The sequence below is a fragment of the Sinocyclocheilus grahami genome, unplaced genomic scaffold (assembly GCF_001515645.1).
Source record: "Sinocyclocheilus grahami isolate Dianchi unplaced genomic scaffold, SAMN03320097.WGS_v1.1 scaffold265.1, whole genome shotgun sequence".
Lineage (NCBI taxonomy): Eukaryota > Metazoa > Chordata > Actinopteri > Cypriniformes > Cyprinidae > Sinocyclocheilus > Sinocyclocheilus grahami.
The window spans coordinates 781,809-803,365 of NW_015505444.1; the positions used below are offsets into that span (position 1 = coordinate 781,809).

The window sequence follows — 21,557 nt, forward strand, 5'->3', positions numbered from 1 at the left end:
ATCACTTTAAGAACTGCTGGTCTACACAGAAGAAAGCCCTGTCCAGACTCGGTATGAGTTGTGTCGAGCTATTCGTTAGTCTGTTTGTTTGATGAAAATTTTGAAATTGATCAAATGGGTTATTAATCCGTACAACTGCAGCAGCTGAGGACTATTATTCTGCTGCATGATACTGCGGAACTGATGACGGCACGGTTTGATCTTCGGCTGACCAATCAGCAGAAAGGGGGGTTTAATTCCCGCCCACGTGTAGAAATCAAATATTCAAGCTGTTTATTCATTTTCCCACCCATGAACGAAAAACTTAAATTTAAGCTGAATTCTCGTTTTTCGTTTTTAGGAAAAAAACAAAAAAACGAAAAAGGAGCCGTTTTCTCATTTTTTTACTTTCAATATTAAATCAAAAAACGAATGATCGAATGATACACGGATTAGAGAGGAAGACATCTTTATCATATTCAGAATCAAGTTGGGGTTGAAAGAGTTAATTTTGGTAGTAGCCGAGAAGATACAATCATTACCAGACTTTGCATTGGCCATACTGCTTTAATAAGCATGAGTCTGAGAACTGTAGTCTGTGTGGATTACCAGAAACAGTAGAGCATGCACCATTATATTGTTCTGCTTATGATAATGAAAGAGCATTTCTGTTGGAATAGGGATAGAAAATATTACACTTAAAACTCTTGTAGGATAATGACTTGAATCATTATAAAATATATAATGCTTTAATGACATACTTAAAAAAAGTAGATATGTTTAACAGGATTTAGAAGGTTTTTTTTAATTTTTAATTTTATTTGATTTAGTTCTTCCTATTCCATCAATGGTCTCCAGCCCAGTAAGTGGCGGGAATGCACCTATCGTTGGTTTGCCAACCGCCATAAAACTCCAAAAGAAGAAGAAGAAGAAGAAGAAGGTGAGACGTCACGAGCGTCAGTGGCGACGTGGAGACGCAGAGCTAAAAGAGTCAATACAGCGTCAACATCCACTGTAAAACACACTTTACTGGACGTTTACCATCACGAATTCTAACTCATTTAGTATTCGTCTGAGGATACAAAGGCGCCTGTCCAGCGGACCGCAAGTGGCTTTTCTGAGGCGCTGTCAAATCTGACATTCATCAAGTAAGTGATGATGCATATTAGCATGGAAGCTAACGTGTTTACAATGGATTTCTCCGTTCACTCCAGTCTGCAGGCTAATTGTTGCTAAGTGTATAGCTACCTGGATACTTATTAACTTCTACATTGGCATACCGAGAAATAGTCGTATAAATCGAATGATACACGGATTAGAGAGGAAGACATCTTTATCATATTCAGAATCAAGTTGGGGTTGAAAGAGTTAATTTTGGTAGTAGCCGAGAAGATACAATCATTACCAGACTTTGCATTGGCCATACTGCTTTAATAAGCATGAGTCTGAGAACTGTAGTCTGTGTGGATTACCAGAAACAGTAGAGCATGCACCATTATATTGTTCTGCTTATGATAATGAAAGAGCATTTCTGTTGGAATAGGGATAGAAAATATTACACTTAAAACTCTTGTAGGATAATGACTTGAATCATTATAAAATATATAATGCTTTAATGACATACTTAAAAAAAGTAGATATGTTTAATAGGATTTAGAAGGTTTTTTTAATTTTTAATTTTATTTGATTTAGTTCTTCCTATTCCATCAATGGTCTCCAGCCCAGTAAGTGGCGGGAATGCACCTATCGTTGGTTTGCCAACCGCCATAAAACTCCAAAAGAAGAAGAAGAAGAAGAAGAAGGTGAGACGTCACGAGCGTCAGTGGCGACGTGGAGACGCAGAGCTAAAAGAGTCAATACAGCGTCAACATCCACTGTAAAACACACTTTACTGGACGTTTACCATCACGAATTCTAACTCATTTAGTATTCGTCTGAGGATACAAAGGCGCCTGTCCAGCGGACCGCGAGTGGCTTTTCTGAGGCGCTGTCAAATCTGACATTCATCAAGTAAGTGATGATGCATATTAGCATGGAAGCTAACGTGTTTACAATGGATTTCTCCGTTCACTCCAGTCTGCAGGCTAATTGTTGCTAAGTGTATAGCTACCTGGATACTTATTAACTTCTACATTGGCATACCGAGAAATAGTCGTATAAAATGAATATTTAACCATATTCTAGTTATCTTGTCTTGTTGTAAAAAATCTGTGAAGTAAGTAACGTTAATTTGACAGTTTCTGGAAAGCAGTTAGCTGAGGAAAGCCCAATCTGTCAAAGTAAATGAACAAGCTAAATTAAGTTTTTTACTAATCAGTCTTCACTAACTGTGTGAACTCATTGTTAGTCTGTTTATATTAGAGATATTTTATCTATACATTGGAGAATTTGTGTTTATTGTATTGTAATGTGCACGTTGTACAGACTATAGTCTAAACTTTGCAAGTCCTGCAGGGGGTTTTATTCTGTAGACGTTTCCTTGTATTCTGTAGGCCATTCATTGGGTGTTTACCTGTAGTCTTTTGTCACCTGTAATGGTGATAGCAGTGCTGGATTGCATTGAATTAATTATTGGTTTCAGTCTGTGTTTACAGTAACACTTAAACAATGAATTCTCAAGATTTTGTGCACCATTGCATCATGATTGTTTGTGCAAGTGTGGTGGAAGGGCTTAACAAAAATCCACTTAATAGTCTTAAAATAATCATTTTATTTATGCAAACATAATGTCACATTTTCTTTAGGACAAATATATTCTGTAATTGTTTCTTTCAGATTATGGGGTGACATATGATTTGATTTCAACATATCATATTGATTTCTAAATGTAAATGTTGTTGGATTGGTTGGAAAATGATTATTGTGAGTCAGTGGCTGCACCCTGGCGGCGTGTGTGAGCCACAGACGTGATTCCACCTGAAGGTGTAAATGAGCCTTCTTGTAAGTCAAGAGAGTTCACACCATCTTCTGTGATCACTTGATATGAACCAGGATGTTTAACCAAAACCTCCACCTTCTGAGACACGATCTCACAATCCACATCAGGGAATGTGGAGCGATGGCACGTTAACAGTGTGTGTAAAGGGTGTGTGCTTAACAAAGAGGTGTGTGTAGGGCTCAGTGTCTACCCATCAGACCCGTTTCATGTGTGTTGATGACTCTTGCTAAAGCGTATAGTTTAGTGTAATAATCAGGTGTAAGTTTAGATTGAAATATTCTTCATTAGGTGACTGAAAAACAGGCCTCATTAGTGGAATCTAATGAAAACGTGTTTCTCCCATGATCCTCCAGGTTTCGCTCGGCTGATGATGAGGCTCTGAGGAAGTCTCTGGTGGTTTCCGCGGGCGATGGGTGCAAACACCAGTCAGGTGAGCGACCTGTCAGAGAGCCAGAGCATCCGCACTCTGATTGGTCCAGACGCCATATCCGAGAATGAGCCCTTCTGGAACCAGCTGATCTCATTCACCTTCACCAGCCCCACCTGCAGGTGAGGCGCTCCTCCGACCCCCATCACTGATGTCCCACACACTCACATTCATTCAGACGCAAACTTGTCACCTTTCAGTGAAAATTTGCCTCCAAAATAGGTCATTTGTGTGATTTGAGAAGATCTGATGAGTTGTTTAAGTAAGTGTGTGTGTGTGTTGGGGGGGGGGGGGGGGGGGGTCTGCGAGGAATCACAGACGATGAGTATTTTCAGTGTCTCAGAGTGACTCGATCGATTCGCAGTAAATGCTGCTCCACACGAGTGAACAAACGCTGTGAGTTTGAATCTTGCATTTGAAGATGCGTTGTGCCAAAAATCTTCCCAAATGTGTAGTCAATAAAAAGGTCTCTGGGTTAAAAAAGCTCTGTGGGTACTGTTGGAAAGCAAAGAAATGAAATGAATGTTTGTAATTTTACTGTTCTTCTGTAAAATAAATTTACAGTACAATTGTGTCATTGCTAGTAATATATTTCCATATTGATTTGTTTAATGTTTAAAATTTTATAAAATAATGTTGTTAATATTATTATTATTATTATTAATAATAATGGTAACAATAGGGAAATTGGATGGCTTCCATTAAAAACAACAGTAAATGTGTAAAACTCTCTCCAAGATCATTCACTGTTCCCATTATTATACTTGATTTGTAGATAAATGTCTATGATTTTGCAAAAAAGGACTTTATCTAAATCTAAATATTTTTCATTGTGAAGCGCTGTGCACTGTGAGTCGGTGTTGCTTCAAGCGTGTCTTTCTGTGCATCGGATGCGCATACTGTAAGCGCTTTGTGCCGCATGGCATTTGTTTTGTCCTATCTATCATATGTTGTTGCCTCATTAAAATAATGTGCTATACATTCAAAAGAAATGTCTTAGTTTTATTGTTTATATTAATATATTGTTTTTCATGAATGGATTTTATAACAATATAAATAGCAATGTGTAACATTTACTACACTTTTATTTGTTCCCCACTAAATAAATGTTCATTGAGTACGATACCACGGTAACTGACTCTTGAGTATAAGTTACCTCTCTTTCAGAAACGGGCTTGACTTACCCTGCTTTCTCGGGTTTGATAAACCTCCCATTCTGTAACGGAAAACCCAGAGTTTCCCTCATTTCAGGTTTAACATACTCCATTTTCACTTAACCTCCTTTCTGAAACGGGACCCTGATACTGTTTCTGCTGTTTATATGGAAAGTTAATCTAGATGGATAAAGTTGTTTTCTGAGTCTGTTATGCTGCATGTTGTCCATCATATTTAGTGCTTTTCCTGTTATAGTTAACTGCTCATGTAACAGTTGCACCTGTTTCTGTCTGAAGATGTGCGCTGATGTCGTGAGCTCAGGCTCATCTTCTGCTCTCTCAGTGTGGTTATATGAGGGACGAACACCAGAGGGAGGCAGAGAATCTCTCATCACAATCACTGTTTCAGCATCTCTTGCTTTTATAGAAATGTTCATGCACATTATGATATGATTAAAGGCACTTTGGTGTTTCGTGTCATTTCACACAAATCCCTCGTTTTCGTTGTTAACAGTTTAACACGTTTGTGACCCTGGAGCACAAAAGCAGTGTTAAGTCGCTGGGGTATATTTGTAGCAATAGCCAAAAAAACATTGTATGGGTCAAAATTATTGATTTTTCTTTTATGCCAAAAATCATAGAAGATCTTTTGTAAATTTCCTACCGTAAATATATCAAAACTTAATTATTGATTAGTAATATGCATTGCTAAGAACTTCATTTGGACAACTTTAAAAGCGATTTTCTCAATATTTAGATTTTTTTTCACCCTCAGATTCCAGATTTTCAAATAGTTGTATCTCAGCCAAATATTGTCCTATCATAACAAACCATACATCAATTGAAAACTTAATTATTCAGCTTTCAGATGATGTATAAATCTCAATTAAAAAAAATTGACCCTTATGACTGGTTTTGTGGTCTCAGTCTGTGTGTTAAAATGGTGATTTCTGATGTCTTGGCCTTCTCAGCTGTATCTAATAAAAATCATACAGACATATTAGACATAATCGGTTGAATTGTTGTTCAGTTCATTGCAGTAAGTGTAAAGTATTTTCACTGAACTACTTTTAATAATTTATCCGTGCCCTGCATTTTGTATGCATGCAACCTAGAGTTAGAATAATGACCTGATTTACTTTATGAAAGTTTATTTATTATTAATTATTTATTGAACAGCTTTCCTTTATCATATCGCTGTTGCCACTGTTTTATAAATGTAGTAAGTGAGGCCGTATTTCACACTGACTTGACTGCAACACTCACATCTCTTGACCATCTTAAATTCACTGTAAACTGCTTTTGATATTTCTCCCATCTGACGATTATCTCTCTGTCTCTGTATTTGCAGTGCTGATGCTAAACTCCTGGAGGAGGCTGTCGTCCCGCTGGCTAAGACTCTGAGTATGTGTGTTTGTATAATTTACTGCTGCTTCATTACAGCCGTCTGTACAAAGAGACGCACGCTGATTTCAAACCCACTGTCTTGTGAAATAAGGGTCTGTAATTTCAGGCCCTGTGTGTGCATAAAGCCACATGATTCAAATGATTAGCAATCCTAAGCCAGCTCTGCTTTTATGATGTGCTGTATGTAATTTATTGAGTTCACAAGGATCTTTAATGCATTCTGTTGATCTGGTTAAGTAGCTCTTATCACGAACACCCTAAAGATGGTCAGCGATGTCTTGTGTTTTTGATCATCTGTCTGTCCTTTATAGTTCAGAACAACCCCAGGTCTGGGAACTTCGGGGCGCTGGTGAGAGTTTTTCTCAGCAGAACCAAAGAACTGAAGATTTCCACAGAATGCCAAGAGTAAGTTAAATATGTCTTCAATAATGTGTGCATATCAGAGTCGTATGTATTTTTAAATGTTCATAAAAGCTGAATAATATGAGGACATACAGTATCTAAAACCTGTTGCATGAAAACTGAAGTGTACTCCACTCTAATTCTCATTCACTTTTCTCCATGAATGGTGCATTTCCACAGTTATCCACATTGTTAATCTAGTGCAAATTTTCTTTAAAAAATTTAAAGTACATTTATAACACTATATTTTGTGTTTTATTATATTTCCATTAAATTACAAGAAACAAGTTAACACTGCTGACATCTTTCTCTCTTCTGACCACCTTAATCAATCTCTGGATATTATTTTTACCTCTTTTGGAAAGTCATAGAAATGCTACCTTGGCTTTTTTTTTAATTTGCTGTTGGGGCAAATGGGAATGCAAAAAAATTATATTTGTTGTAGTTTCCATTCACCACTGTAGAAGTTTATCCAGTTATGACGACTTTTGCTTCTGAGAACCTGGAAATATAAAATATTTTTTATAAGTTTCATAATGTTATATTTAAAAGTTTGGCTTATTCTATTTTTATTTATTTGCACATTCCATGTTTATGCATCAACCAGATACATGTTTTTGTAACTTTTCTGTGTCCTAAATTTAGCAGAAAGTTAAGTGTTTATTTTTTGATTTTTGCATGAAAATGTTTTTGCACACTGAAAAGTTTTCACAATATCCATTTTGTTCAATACACTTAAATATTACGTTGCCATATTTTTCAAAGGTCAAATGACATCAGTTAGTATGATTTTAGATCTTTTGGTAGTCATCAGTGTTCATTTAGTATCATTGAGATACTATTAATATTTTAAGTTATTTTTGTATTTTCTCTTTTGTAGTTACATTTTTAGTAATTTTGCGGTGTTTGTAATTTTTTTTTATAAATATGTTTACACAGATTTTAGAATTTTTTTTATCATCAAGTTAAACTAAATGCAAATAAGAAATGTTCCTTAAATAAATAAGAGTAAATAGCTGAAATAAAATAAGTTTAAAAATAAAATAAGCAAATTTTTTCATATTTTATTTCAGTTAACAATAATGTGATTTTATTTCAAGTAACACATTTTTTTTTTAATGTAATTGAGATACTATTAATATTTTAAGTTATTTTTGTATTTTCTCTTTTGTAGTTACATTTTTAGTAATTTTGCGGTGTTTGTAATTTTTTTTTATAAATATGTTTACACAGATTTTAGAATTTTTTTTATCATCAAGTTAAACTAAATGCAAATAAGAAATGTTCCATAAATAAATAAGAGTAAATAGCTGAAATAAAATAAGTTTAAAAATAAAATAAGCAAATTTTTTCATTGAGATACTATTAATATTTTAAGTTATTTTTGTATTTTCTCTTTTGTAGTTACATTTTTAGTAATTTTGCGGTGTTTGTAATTTTTTTTTATAAATATGTTTACACAGATTTTAGAATTTTTTTATCATCAAGTTAAACTAAATGCAAATAAGAAATGTTCCTTAAATAAATAAGAGTAAATAGCTGAAATAAAATAAGTTTAAAAATAAAATAAGCAAATTTTTTCATATTTTATTTCAGTTAACAATAATGTGATTTTATTTCAAGTAACACATTTTTTTTTTAATGTTATTTTTAGTTAACAATAATAACCCTGGTAACAATTTGTATACAATGTGTACAAAGTGAATCTGACAATTTTCAGTAAACATAATGGGTTTTGTGTGTGAAAGTAGCTATTGAGATTTGTTTGTGGTTCTCCGATGCTCAGAAGCTCTGTGAGATTGAGAAATATATTATTTTTAAGCATCTTTTCCCACACAGGCTTTCTGACATTCACTAGTCACTCAGGACTATACCGTTGTTTTCTGACATGATTTTCCCATGGGAATAGTTGTGCAGCCCACGGCGTCACACACACACACACACACACACTGCCAGAGCTGATGTTTGTGCTGAAAGTGTTGCTGTAGCATAAATCCAGAGCAGGGAGTGACCCACCACTCCTACATCGCACACATGTGAACCGTCAGCCTGAGAGAATATTTATGATCTGCTCTGATCTGAACTGTGCAGAGATCAAACCCTCAGAGTCACACTTCTGATCCAGGGTCAGCTGATGCACTCCAAAAAAACATTAAGGCCTTGAACTAAGATTTATGTATTTGAATTGCATCTCAAATTTTCATACATTTAGATTACACAGTTTAAATGTAAACAAACTAATGAACTTAATGTAGTGCATATTTGTCTGTCATACAGAAATTAGACGGGTCAGATTTCTGTCATAATACTAATAAACTAAATGTGTTTTAAATACACAACAACCTGATGCTCAGAAGCTCTGTGAGATTGAGAAATATATTATTTTTAAGCATCTTTTCCCACACAGGCTTTCTGACATTCACTAGTCACTCAGGACTATACCGTTGTTTTCTGACATGATTTTCCCATGGGAATAGCCGCGGTGCAGCCCACGGCGTCACACACACACACACACACAGCCAGAGCTGATGTTTGTGCTGAAAGTGTTGCTGTAGCATAAATCCAGAGCAGGGAGTGACCCACCACTCCTACATCGCACACATGTGAACCGTCAGCCTGAGAGAATATTTATGATCTGCTCTGATCTGAACTGTGCAGAGATCAAACCCTCAGAGTCACACTTCTGATCCAGGGTCAGCTGATGCACTCCAAAAAAACATTAAGGCCTTGAACTAAGATTTATGTATTTGAATTGCATCTCAAATTTTCATACATTTAGATTACACAGTTTAAATGTAAACAAACTAATGAACTTAATGTAGTGCATATTTGTCTGTCATACAGAAATTAGACGGGTCAGATTTCTGTCATAATACTAATAAACTAAATGTGTTTTAAATACACAACAACCAGGTTTATATAGGTATCATCAATAAATCCAATTTGTTTCAATCTATTAGTTAAATAATTCAGTACTGCTCATTCCACAGCTAGATTTGTTCATACAAAATGAGCACATGTATATTTATGGAAAGGAGAAGAATTGCCTGTATGTGGTTTTGTGAAGTCTTTTGTAAGTCTTTACTGTAAACTAAAGCATATTTTAATAGATTGTCCTGCATACATTTTTTTCCCCATTGTTTTATTAAATTCATTGAGATATTATGAAGATTATTTTCATTCTTAGTGTTTTACAGTTTTTTTTGGAGCCTTGAATATAGCTTTTGATGCTGATATGGCGTAAAATAAAAAATAAATCCTCTTAAATAAATCTTACCCATTTTATTTATATATGACTGACAAATAAGCATCAAATTAAGTTTATAGTTTGTTCAAATGTGTCATCCTGTGTCTGTTTGTGTGTGTGTGTGAGTGAGTGAGAGATGTTCAGCCACAGTTCACAGGCTGCTGTAGGTCAGTAATTATCTATGACTCTCTCTCTTTCGCTCTCTCTAGTCAGCTGTTCATCTGGCAGGCCCATAATGCTTTGTTCCTGGTGCGCTGTTTGCTGAAGGTCTTCATCCGAGAGATGAGTGAAGAAGAGCTGCACTTACAGTTCTCCTACCAGGAGAGGGTGCCGGGAACCTACGGTATCACACACAAACACAATTGGTGTTTGCTCATGTTAAATAATACATTTATATTTGCAGATGTTCCAAGAGGAAAGTTTTGTCAGATTTAACTTGCGTTCTGAGACCGTGTCCACTAGGGCTGGGCGATAGTGCTGGGGGCGGTATGACCAAAAATGTATATCATGGTATTTTTCAAAATTATACCGGTTTCACGGTACACAACGGTATTTTTTTTTTTCATGCATGACCGGGTGCATGACCATATCTTCTACTGATTGAGAGAGGAAATACTGCAGTATACTGACTAAGAATGAGTGAGAATGAGAAAAGAGTGAATAATGTCAAAAAATACCACATTAAATAGTGACTAAACATGACCCCTTTTAATACATGTTAACCAGGGGCGATAATATTTTTCATACCAGTCGATATCTATAATTATCACGATAAAGTTAAAATCTTTATTTTTCAAGTTTAAAGGCAGATTTTTGTTCCTAAGTTAAAGTTGTAGAAACCAGACTGTTAATTGTGTTAATGGTCAGAACATGACGAACACTTTACATTTTGAATTCTTTACACTTTTCCAGTCATTTTTCCTTAACAAAATAAATATCTTAATAGAAAAATGTATTTCTTAGTTTCTGCATTGATATTGTTTCAAATCATGAATCAGGTTTGTGTTCCTGACTTTGATGATGTGTATCTTCAGCACAGTTTGCAGTGCAGGCTGCAAATACTAATAATAATACTTTTTTTTTTTGTGTCTTAGAAATGCACATGTGACAGTAGCTTGAGTTGTCAGTAGCAGTAGCTTGATTTAGGATGCAGATGTAAATTTATGTTCATAATCAAAAACAGTAACACCTGTAAAAATTGTAACAACCTAGTTTTTATATGGTGAAATTTAATTAATTGGTCTTCCATAGTAGCATACATTTAGATCGTGATAACCACAGTTAAAACCTCAATACCATGGTAGAAATGTAACCATATGGTTTCTAGGTATTTGTATGAAAAACAGTAGTCTAAATACATTTAGTATAAATGCACAAACGCTATAGCTTAATCACACAAAATACTGTAATTCTATTCCATTACTCCTTTAATACATTTAATACATGTCTTCATTAATAATATAGGTAAATTCTATAAGAATATCTTACATTTGTGCCACAATACCATGGTGCAGTTAGTGTTACTACAGTAAATCCATGGTAAATGATGGTGATTTGTAGATTGAAAAGCTTCTTGACTGTCTCATTGCTCACAGTGTTTCTGCTGTTTGTCAGCGCTGTTTCATCTGGCTCTAAACTAGTTTAGTCGCTTCACATTGGATCTCACAGCTGTTTAGAGTCACATAACTGAGACTCATCAGCGAGTAATGCATCTGCTCCAGTGAGCTCACGCTGCGCTGTGCTGCTGTTTGAACTCTGAGCCGAGTGGATAAATGGTCATAAATATAATAAACATTATATCGAACATTTATCAAACCCGTGTTATCGTTTTATTGAAGAAAATTATATCTCGATAATTATTGTTATTGTTTTATCGCCCAGTCCTAGTGTCCACTAAGTATAGCTGTATATATAGTTGTTGTTGTTTTTTTTGGTTAAGCTAGTTATAATAACTCCAGACAAACGCTAACTCTAACTTTGTCATTTTAACTTTTTTTTTATTTATAAATATTGCTATTCATTTAGGTTTAATTTAGGTTAAACTTTTATTTTTAGTTTTTATTTATGTATAGTACATTTCTAATTTTTAGTTTTGCTTAGTCTAGTATTTATATATTATTTCAGGTTCATTTTAGTGAATTAAAATGTTTTTAATAATTTTAGTTATACATTTAGTTAACGAAAATAACAAATAACAATATAACGATTAACGGCACATATTTCCCATGTTTAACTTGACAAAAGCAGATGCAGTTAGTGTTTTGAAGGTCTGTTTCTGTATCAGAGTAAGACAAGTTTGAGACGGGCCTGGGTATATGTCCTGATCTTGTTCCTCCTCCAGTGTCTTCTCTCCAGTGCACTTATTGATAATAATGGCCAAAAGGCAAAAATAAACGCACTAGAGCATCTGTGTGTGGCAAAGACTCTGATAGCTGGGTTTGGTCTGTCTGTCTGGCGATCCTGACAGCTTCTCAGTTGTTTGATGTCACAATCCTCAGTGCCGCCACGTCTGAGCATAAATGTCCTCTCTGACCAAACCGAATGAGCATCACACCTAAAGAAACTTCTCACAGACTGTATTTACATTACTAATGTGTCAGCATTCCCGTATTTGTCCTGACTGTGATGTGTGTGTGTTTACAGACTCCATCTGTAAGGATCTTCTGGAGGAGCTGGTCTGTAATTTGGTGCATCTCATTGTTGAAGTGCCGCTTCTGTGAGTACCGGAGAGGAACTGTGTGTGTTTGTTTTGTTCTGGATTTCTCTGTCTTGCAAATGCTGAGTGATAAAGTATGTCTCAGTGTGAGAGGGAGATGTGCGGGTGTTATTGTCGTGATATGGGATGGGTCTCTCACGTACAGTGTGTGAAGGGTCAACTCTGACTCAAATAATGAGGTGTCACTGTCATAATTTACATCAAACATTTGTTCATGAAGTTCTAAGAAGTTATAAGTAGGACTAACTAGCATCGTGCCACCTGATCCGTTTTCAAACTTGAACTCCATTTAAAGGGATAGTTCACCCAAAAATGAAAATTACCCCATGTTTACAATATCCATATTTAAAACTTTCTAAACCATAATCTCTAGCTTCTGCTAACTAAACTGTTGTACAAGCGTTCACTAGAGAGTGGCGATCCAGCGGATGACGTAGGATGTAGGTGTAGCATAAGCTCCGGTGAGAAGAGAGGAACGCAGAAGCTCAGAGGAGAGAGCAAAACAAAACACCGGTCACGAATTAGAAGTACAAAACGAGGATTTGTAAAGAAAAATGTTGTAGGATTTCACCCACTCCCACTCACTGCCATTATAAAGCTGGGAAGAGCCAGGACGTTTTTTAATATAACGCTGATTGTATTCATCTGAAAGAAGAAAGTCATACACCCAGGATGGTTTGAGGGTGAGTAAATCATGGGGCAATTTTTATTTTTTTGGTTGAACTATCCCTTTATACACTTAAAGTGAAACTGAAGAACAAATTGGTCTGACGTCATTTCGAACAAAATCAGACTAAAGCTACATTTGTTCATTTCATTTCAGGAGTTTGCCAAAGCATATTTAACCCACTCCCACTCACTGCCATTATAAAGCTGGGAAGAGCCAGGACGTTTTTTAATATAACGCTGATTGTATTCATCTGAAAGAAGAAAGTCATATACACCTAGTAGTGATGCGCGGATGGCAGTTTTATCCGCGGGCTCTGCGGATCGGGTGGGTCGGGTAATAAAAAAATACATTCTGATTATTTGCGGGTGGATAAAATAAGTCATTAATGATGCAAGTATTAACTACATTTTCTAAATTATGAACGTGTTTTAAATAGGCTACAGAAATTTAATAAACGGTAAATTAACATTAAAAGATATTCAACAAAACATTATTTAGTCAAGAGCAGTAAAGGATTTTCTCTGTCTTTTGTTGTTTGATTAACATTAATAAAAGATGGCACAGCTTTCTTAGGCTGCTGTCACAAGACCTATTTCAAGGATCCACACCTAGGATGGCTTTAGGGTGAGTAAATCATGGGCACATTTTTTTTTAATGGCCTGAGTAGCCTCAGGCCATTCAAGATGTAGATGAGTTTATTTCTTCATCCGAAAAGATTTGAATAAATGTAGCATCACATCAGTTGCTCATCAATGGATCCTCTGCAGTGAATGGGTGCCGTGGTAAATTAACATTAAAAGATATTCAACAAAACATTATTTAGTCAAGAGCAGTAAAGGATTTTCTCTGTCTTTTGTTGTTTGATTAACATTAATAAAAGATGGCACAGCTTTCTTAGGCTGCTGTCACAAGACCTATTTCAAGGATCCAATACTGATACCCATGCGTTTTATTTTGCAACTGTTTACATTCTTAAGACAAAACCGACAGTACTTTCTCAATTTGGTACTTGCAGTACGCGCTTTGGATGTGACTGTGAGCGCACGCGCCTCTAGAGAGCGCGAGTACCGAATGGCTTAAAAAGATGTGAAAATAATACATTTTTGTGACGATGCAACAATGACCGACAATTCCTTTAAAAAAACTTAAATGCTGTTTTTCCATACTCAATTTCCGGTTTTTGAAAGTTGCAGCGGTTTCTCCACTCTCCCTGAGTGCCCATGTGTCTCGTCAGACCTCGGTGTGACCCGCTGACATTTACACACCTGTGTGGAGGACACCTTCATGCATGAAGCCATGATTTATTGAGTGACGCCCCTTCACACACAGATAAACACAGCGGCACAGGAGTTCTGCATTTATTCAGTTCTCCTTCTGCGTGGTTCTAGTGTTTTTATGTATTTAAAGGACAGATTGATTTATCCGCTCTCATGAATGACGATCTGTTTGTCGTTTTCTAGAGCGTCCTTGTGTTCCACCCAGTTTATATGAAAACCGTATTAAAGGCAGATGAGTTGCGTGACGCTGATGATGTTGAAAAAAATGTTGATGGGTGTGTGTAAGTTTGTATCTCACCATTTAGCCTTTTAATTGCCCCTGTTTACCTTTATTAATACGCATTTGTGAGTTTATTAAACATGATTCATAAGTGCACATCATTCATTATAAAGAAGAATATTATAAAGTGCATTACAAGGAAGAAAACTCCTGATTAATACTTTTTTAAATTGATCATTCAAGTCATTGAATCTAGCGGTTAGTGCAGTCGCTCCAAGTTGGCAGGACATAAAGGTTCACATCTGGCTCGTCTTTGCACTGCCTGTATCAATGAATATGCCAGATATTACCTTCAAAACTTATGTCAGAAATTCCTTTAAAAAAACTTAAATGCTGTTTTTCCATACTCAATTTCCGGTTTTTGAAAGTTGCAGCGGTTTCTCCACTCTCCCTGAGTGCCCATGTGTCTCGTCAGACCTCTGAGTGACCCGCTGACATTTACACACCTGTGTGGAGGACACCTTCATGCATGAAGCCATGATTTATTGAGTGACGCCCCTTCACACACAGATAAACACAGCGGCACAGGAGTTCTGCATTATTCAGTTCTCCTTCTGCGTGGTTCTAGTGTTTTTATGTATTTAAAGGACAGATTGATTTATCCGCTCTCATGAATGACGATCTGTTTGTCATTTTCTAGAGCGTCCTTGTGTTCCACCCAGTTTATATGAAAACCGTATTAAAGGCAGATGAGTTGCGCGACGCTGATGATGTTGAAAAAAATGTTGATGGGTGTGTGTAAGTTTGTATCTCACCATTTAGCCTTTTAATTGCCCCTGTTTACCTTTATTAATACGCATTTGTGAGTTTATTAAACATGATTCATGTGCACATCATTCATTATAAAGAAGAATATTATAAAGTGCATTACAAGGAAGAAAACTCCTGATTAATACTTTTTTAAATTGATCATTCAAGTCATTGAATCTAGCGGTTAATGCAGTCGCTCCAAGTTGGCAGGACATAAAGGTTCACATCTGGCTCGTCTTTGCACTGCCTGTATCAATGAATATGCCAGATATTACCTTCAAAACTTATGTCAGACAACATTTGCATACAGACAGTCTTGACCAACGAAGAGACATAATTGAAAATGTTATATTGTGGATTTGATTAATTATGAATGGTAATGTGATCAGTTTGTTTGGGTCATGTTTTGCAATTTTTCATTTCTTATTTCATATTAATATTTTACATGTATTTATTTTAGTATTTGTATTATCTATCTATATATATGTTAAATGAATTGATTTTAATTATTTAATTTTATGCATTGTATAATGCATCATTAATGAATTCATATTTATTTATTATATATATTAATTCATTAAAACAATTTTTTTAATACATTTTTGGGTGAAATGTGACCTGGATATATTTGAGAATTGTGTGAGATTCACACAAATAGAATTATTTATTGAATACTTGTGTCTGTTACAATATTGTTGTTTCCATAGTTTTATAAAAACAATACAAGTTGCCTTCAAAAATAATAGATTACATAATAAAAAAGAGATTATCATCTGTGTTAGTCAACATTTGCATACAGACGATCTTGACAAATAAAGAGGCTGAGTTTGCAAATCAGAAAGCCTAACCAAGAAAGTGAGGAATGTCACGTAAAAAAGCAGGTTTGAAATAAAGTGTGTTATTTTTGCTGGTTCACATGTGAAAGTGGGTTGTGTGGTAGTTGTATTGTAACAGTTCAGTCTGCTGTTGTTGTCCCGTGTCTGTTTTTGTTGCCGTTTGTCTCGTTTCCTTGCTACGTGCTGAATGAGAGAAGTCAGGCGCGGGTCACATTCAGAGCCCCGGCTCGCTGGATCCTACGTGTTTTTGAGTGATTCTGTAGCTGGAGACAGGATTCTTATCGCGCTGTTGTGAAGGATATTGTGAAATTTAGCTCAAATTACCACACAGATCAAAACAAGAAATAGAAACGCTGCAGAGACACGGTACAGTAGAGCGTTTATACTGTGCAAGATGATGTTTCTGATCAACCAGAAACCATTTACATGTTGTTCCAAGCCCATAAAAGTGTAAAACACAAAAGATAACGTTTAGCTGCTCTTTTTCATACAATGAAAATATACATACAATGAAAGGATATAAATGCACCATGAAGGAAGTCCATATGACCTCAGAAGCCATACAAGAAGGGACCGACTGAAATCTAAGGCTCACAATTATGCATTTCATCGCTCTCCAATGGAAAAACATGCATATCCACTTTTGGCAAAATACTTTTACCGTAGATGGAACAGTGTACCAGCAGATTTGTATTAATAGAATTCTTGTCTTCATTTTGTTCAGGTGTTTTATGAGAAATGTTTTTCTGTGCTCTTGAAAAATACGTTTTTTGGAGATGCATGTCTGTCATCTGAAAATATTCAAAACTTTACAAAACATGTGAGAGCCAAGATTGTTATAATAATTTTGCTAATGTCGTTTGTGAAATGATCAATCTACTAAGTTTTGTTGAAATAATTTGTATTTTTAATTAAAAAAAGGCCAACATGGAATCTGTGCGCACAGATTTCTTCAGAACTGGAAGACCCGTCATTCATATCCCTCATCCCTAGTGTGTTTATTACATTTTTTTGTAGTAAAGTCATCTCAGTTTGGCACATTTGACCTTGTTTAAGTCTATTACTCAGAATTCTGCAGATTTTCTCTCAGAGAGTCCACATTTTCAACATGAAAACGCCCATCTGGGCCGAGTCAAGCCCAACTGAGTGATTGTGGTTTTTAATGTGATTTTAATTGCAAATTAAAATGTTGTAATAAGTTGTATTTTAATAATCATAATTCAAATCATTAAAATAATATTGAAAAAATAAATATTAGTTATGATTTAATGTGTTCTTAGGCCCAGTTTGTGGAGTTAGATTGGTCTTAGTTGCAAAACACTACGTGTGTGTGTGTGTGTGTCTAAAAGTGAAAGGGAATCAGGCCAAGTGGCATCACAGCACTGGGAAGTGGAAGTGAAGTGATAGATCTGAAGGAAGGAAATGAGGGACAATAGAAAGAAAGAGAGATTGTTCTATTGATGTGTGTGTGTGTGTGTGTGTGTTTGGAAAATGAGGGGGCATTGAGTTCACTTTAGAAGTTCATTATACTGTGAATGTGATGAATGATAATATCTTTTTGTCAATTTATGTTTTTATATAAAACATTTTTTTTGGTTTTGTTTAGATTTTCATTTTGTGTTTTTTTTTTTGTTTTAGTTTTTTTCTTTGTTCTTGTGTGTTTTGGTTTTTGTTTTTGATTTGGGGTGAATTGTTTCAGTGAAATTCACACAAATACATTTTTATATATTATGTGATGTTATTTATTGAACATCTGTGTCTTTTACAGTCTTATAAAACTAAAAACCCTCTTGACCATGGTAAACTCACTGTATAGCACAGCAGCGATTGGCTCATTAACATAAATGTCTGTATTAATGTTGGTCATGTGTCCGTTTCCATAGCGACATCACCTATAACATCCTATTTGAAGCTGTGACCACCCTTCTGGTGCTGATGTCCTATCAGCTCTTCCACAAGGAGGTTCTGAAGGAGGGGCTTATTTACGGCTACCTGACCAGAGGACGATGGTGAGGAAAAAACCCATGTTGGATTTAAACATCTCTATATCTTTAACCTCTGCATGTACATGTAAAGGACTTACACGGTTGATAATGAAAAAAAGACTAGTAATTAAACTAATGGTAAGGCACAGATATTCTACACACCTGAATAGATTTGTCTAATTGAGTTCCATTGATGCATCATAAACTTCTTAACTTGAGAACCAGAGCCAATACAAGTTAAAAGCTGTTGCCTACCGTTGACCATGGTAAACTCACTGTATAGCACAGCAGCGATTGGCTCATTAACATAAATGTCTGTATTAATGTTGGTCATGTGTCCGTTTCCATAGCGACATCACCTATAACATCCTATTTGAAGCTGTGACCACCCTTCTGGTGCTGATGTCCTATCAGCTCTTCCACAAGGAGGTTCTGAGGGAGGGGCTTATTTACGGCTACCTGACCAGAGGACGATGGTGAGGAAAAAACCCATGTTGGATTTAAACATCTCTATATCTTTAACCTCTGCATGTACATGTAAAGGACTACACGGTTGATAATGAAAAAAAGACTAGTAATTAAACTAATGGTAAGGCACAGATATTCTACACACCTGAATAGATTTGTCTAATTGAGTTCCATTGATGCATCATAAACTTCTTAACTTGAGAACCAGAGCCAATACAAGTTAAAAGCTGTTGCCTACCGCAGTGTTTTATTCTTATGAAGTTTGTCCCAGTGTGATATTGTGGCCCCCTGACCGCATTAACAGAAGGACGACTGTCAAGCATTGCCATTTCATATGCAAATGAGGGTGTTCATTAATTCACCAGATGCTCTCGTCTGGAGCTTTGCTTGAGTTCACCCACAGGGCTCGTTTGCATCGCACCAGTGATACCAAGCTTTTAAAGTTCCCTCGTTAGCTCTTCAGCACTGCAGCTGAGCTTGCATGACTGAGGTCGTTAACGAACGCTCGTCAAACCTCACCAGTGTCTTTAGGTCTGAGACGGACTCCACGCAAGTACATGAAAGAAAAGACATCTAGCTACACAAGCACCTTTGTGCAAATGAACATTGATAATACATCATTCCATCAATTTCTAGAAATCAAAAATGCAGACATTTCCATGTTACTTTAATTCTCTTTTTTTCTTTTGACATTCTTTGTTTGGTTCCCAGATACGCTAAAGCTATATAATCTAAAGCTGTACTAAAACTAATATAAAATTCCTAAATTGCCCTGTTTTCAAATAGTTTTTCTACGTTCTTGTAATCTTTAAAAAAAAAAGGGAACCATAATCAACTCATTTAAAATGTCAAAAACACATATATGTGTGTGTGTGTGTGTTTGTGTGTATAATTGTGAAAAGAATAAATTATTTGATCATCCAATTACTGCTGCCATGATCACTAGAAAATGTATGCAAAAATTGCTTTTAAATAAAATTCTGTTTACCGCCTGATTTTTGCCAATAAGATGTAATATTTCATAAACCAAGTTTACATAGAAAAGAGGCATGTTTGACATTGACATTGACTTAATATAAATATTTTTATGGCTTAACACTACACCAGCACAGGGTTCGATTAGATATTTAATCATGGTTTTGCACATAATTATAATGTGCAAAAGTGCCTTCTAAAAAGTTACTTTAGAATTATTTATATACTATTATAGTATTTATTCATAATTAAAATTTATATTTTCAGGTTTAATTATAGTGTGCTTTAATTTTTATTTTACTTAAAAATATTTTATATAATATCTGTCTGTCTGTCTAATCTAAATGAGCTTTAATTTATTTTTATTTCACTTTTAGTTTTAGTAATCTTAGTACTTCAGTTTCATCTTATTTCAGTTAGTTGCCGAGGCAAAATTTCAAATTTTCATTACAAGTTTTTCTTTTAATATTTATGGTCTATTGTATTTCATCTTTATTTTAATTACAAAAAAAAAAAAAACTTTTAGTTAACAGTAACAACAGCATAACTGTTTATTGAATATAGTACGTTTGCTAATTCTCTCTGTCTGTCTGTGTGTAGTCTGTCTCTGACGAGTCGTCTGGTGAAGACGCTGCTGTATAACTTCATCAGACAGGAGAAATGTCCTGCCGCCACACACGTGTTGCAGACGCAGTCAGACGGAGGAGGCATGCTGTACGGACTCGCATCAGGAGTCGCCAGTGAGTTCAAACACACTCTGTCCTGATCTCACACCTATTAAACACACGTTGCTCCTGTTTGCCATTTGAGTAAAGTATATTATTATTATTATATTGAAGCAATTCAGTTTCATTCCTTTTGTTTGATGCGCCAAGTCTGAGCTTGAGCTTCTTACCAGATTTGTGAATGAATCATTCAGATCTGAATCAACCGATTCACTGAAAAGATAAATTTTTTAGGTAAACTATTCCTTGAGTAGAGTATATAAACACTGAACTTCACACACTGGCTCTGGAAGACTGTGGTGAGGTGAGTTTGTTGGTTACGGCTCAGCAGCATCATTTGCTTAAACGATGCCCGTGTTGTAAGATGAACGTCCGGGTCTGTAGAGGTTGAACAGGGTCTGATTACTCTTTCAGATAATAATATTTGTTTTAGTTGTAAATAAACCCTTCAGTCCAGTTCTCCTGAATTTGCATGTGAAAAATCCCCACATACACCTTATTCACATGCCCATTTTGTTCAGCTTTGTCTTTTATCACTCTCATAAAATATTTCTGTTTTTTTGTAAACACACTTTTGTTTGACAGGCCTGTCAAAACCGAAACCCAGAGCATATGAGTGTTTGCTTTGTGTGTTATTGACAGTTGTGTCTGTCTGTCTGTCTGTCTGTCTGTCTGTCTGTCTGTCTGTCTGTCTGTCTGTCTGCTGTCTGGCTCGCTCAGACGTGTCAGCAGAAGTGCACACACACTTTTCATTGTATGGACTCAACTCTTGGCTGGATCATTTACTTATTATAGAGTTACACACTCCGTTTCATTTTGAGTTTTTTATTCCAATTTAGTTGTTTTATGTGTTTTCAATTTTTTTCTAGTTTCAGTTTAGTTGTAGTTTTTGAATTCAAGTTTCATTATTTTATTTTTTTGTAGTTATAGTTTCAATTTTATTTTTGTAGTATTTAATAAACTTTGATGTCATGTGGCGATTACCAATATGTGAATAAAATATATTTTTTAATGCAAGTTTTCTTTTCAAAAAGCGTTCACACTTCACCGTCTGCACTCCACATTGGTAATTGCTGCATCATGTCAAAGAATATTAAATACTAAATATAAAATGAATATTAAAAATGAAATACAAAAATAAAATTCAAATTAAAACTAACTATAAAAAACATTTTATTAAACTTAAAGAGAACCATATCATGAAAGCAATGGAAAATTAAAAATGAAACCAATTTTTAGCTTATGATATTTGCTATTTCATAAACACACACACACATTATTTATATATATATATATATATATATATGTGTGTGTGTGTGTG

The 21,557-nt window shown here is 35.3% G+C and overlaps 1 protein-coding gene across 3 annotated transcripts in view; it reads left to right on the forward strand.

Annotated features, from left to right (window-relative positions):
- The first annotated feature begins 1,091 nt into the window (after positions 1 to 1,091).
- LOC107599376 (dymeclin) overlaps positions 1,092 to 21,557 on the forward strand; it is an 85,947-nt gene continuing 65,481 nt past the window's right edge. For 2 of the 3 annotated variants that reach the window (XM_016290950.1, XM_016290952.1), the window contains exons 1-8: positions 1,700 to 1,989; positions 3,271 to 3,466; positions 5,850 to 5,902; positions 6,217 to 6,310; positions 9,764 to 9,897; positions 12,198 to 12,270; positions 17,967 to 18,092; positions 20,112 to 20,251. In XM_016290950.1, coding sequence (XP_016146436.1) covers positions 3,327 to 3,466; positions 5,850 to 5,902; positions 6,217 to 6,310; positions 9,764 to 9,897; positions 12,198 to 12,270; positions 17,967 to 18,092; positions 20,112 to 20,251 — 760 coding nt within the window. In that variant the 5' untranslated portion in view covers positions 1,700 to 1,989; positions 3,271 to 3,326. Of the gene's footprint in view, positions 1,128 to 1,699; positions 1,990 to 3,270; positions 3,467 to 5,849; positions 5,903 to 6,216; positions 6,311 to 9,763; positions 9,898 to 12,197; positions 12,271 to 17,966; positions 18,093 to 20,111; positions 20,252 to 21,557 lie in introns of those variants that run through there. The other variant, XM_016290951.1, reaches the window with a different exon arrangement.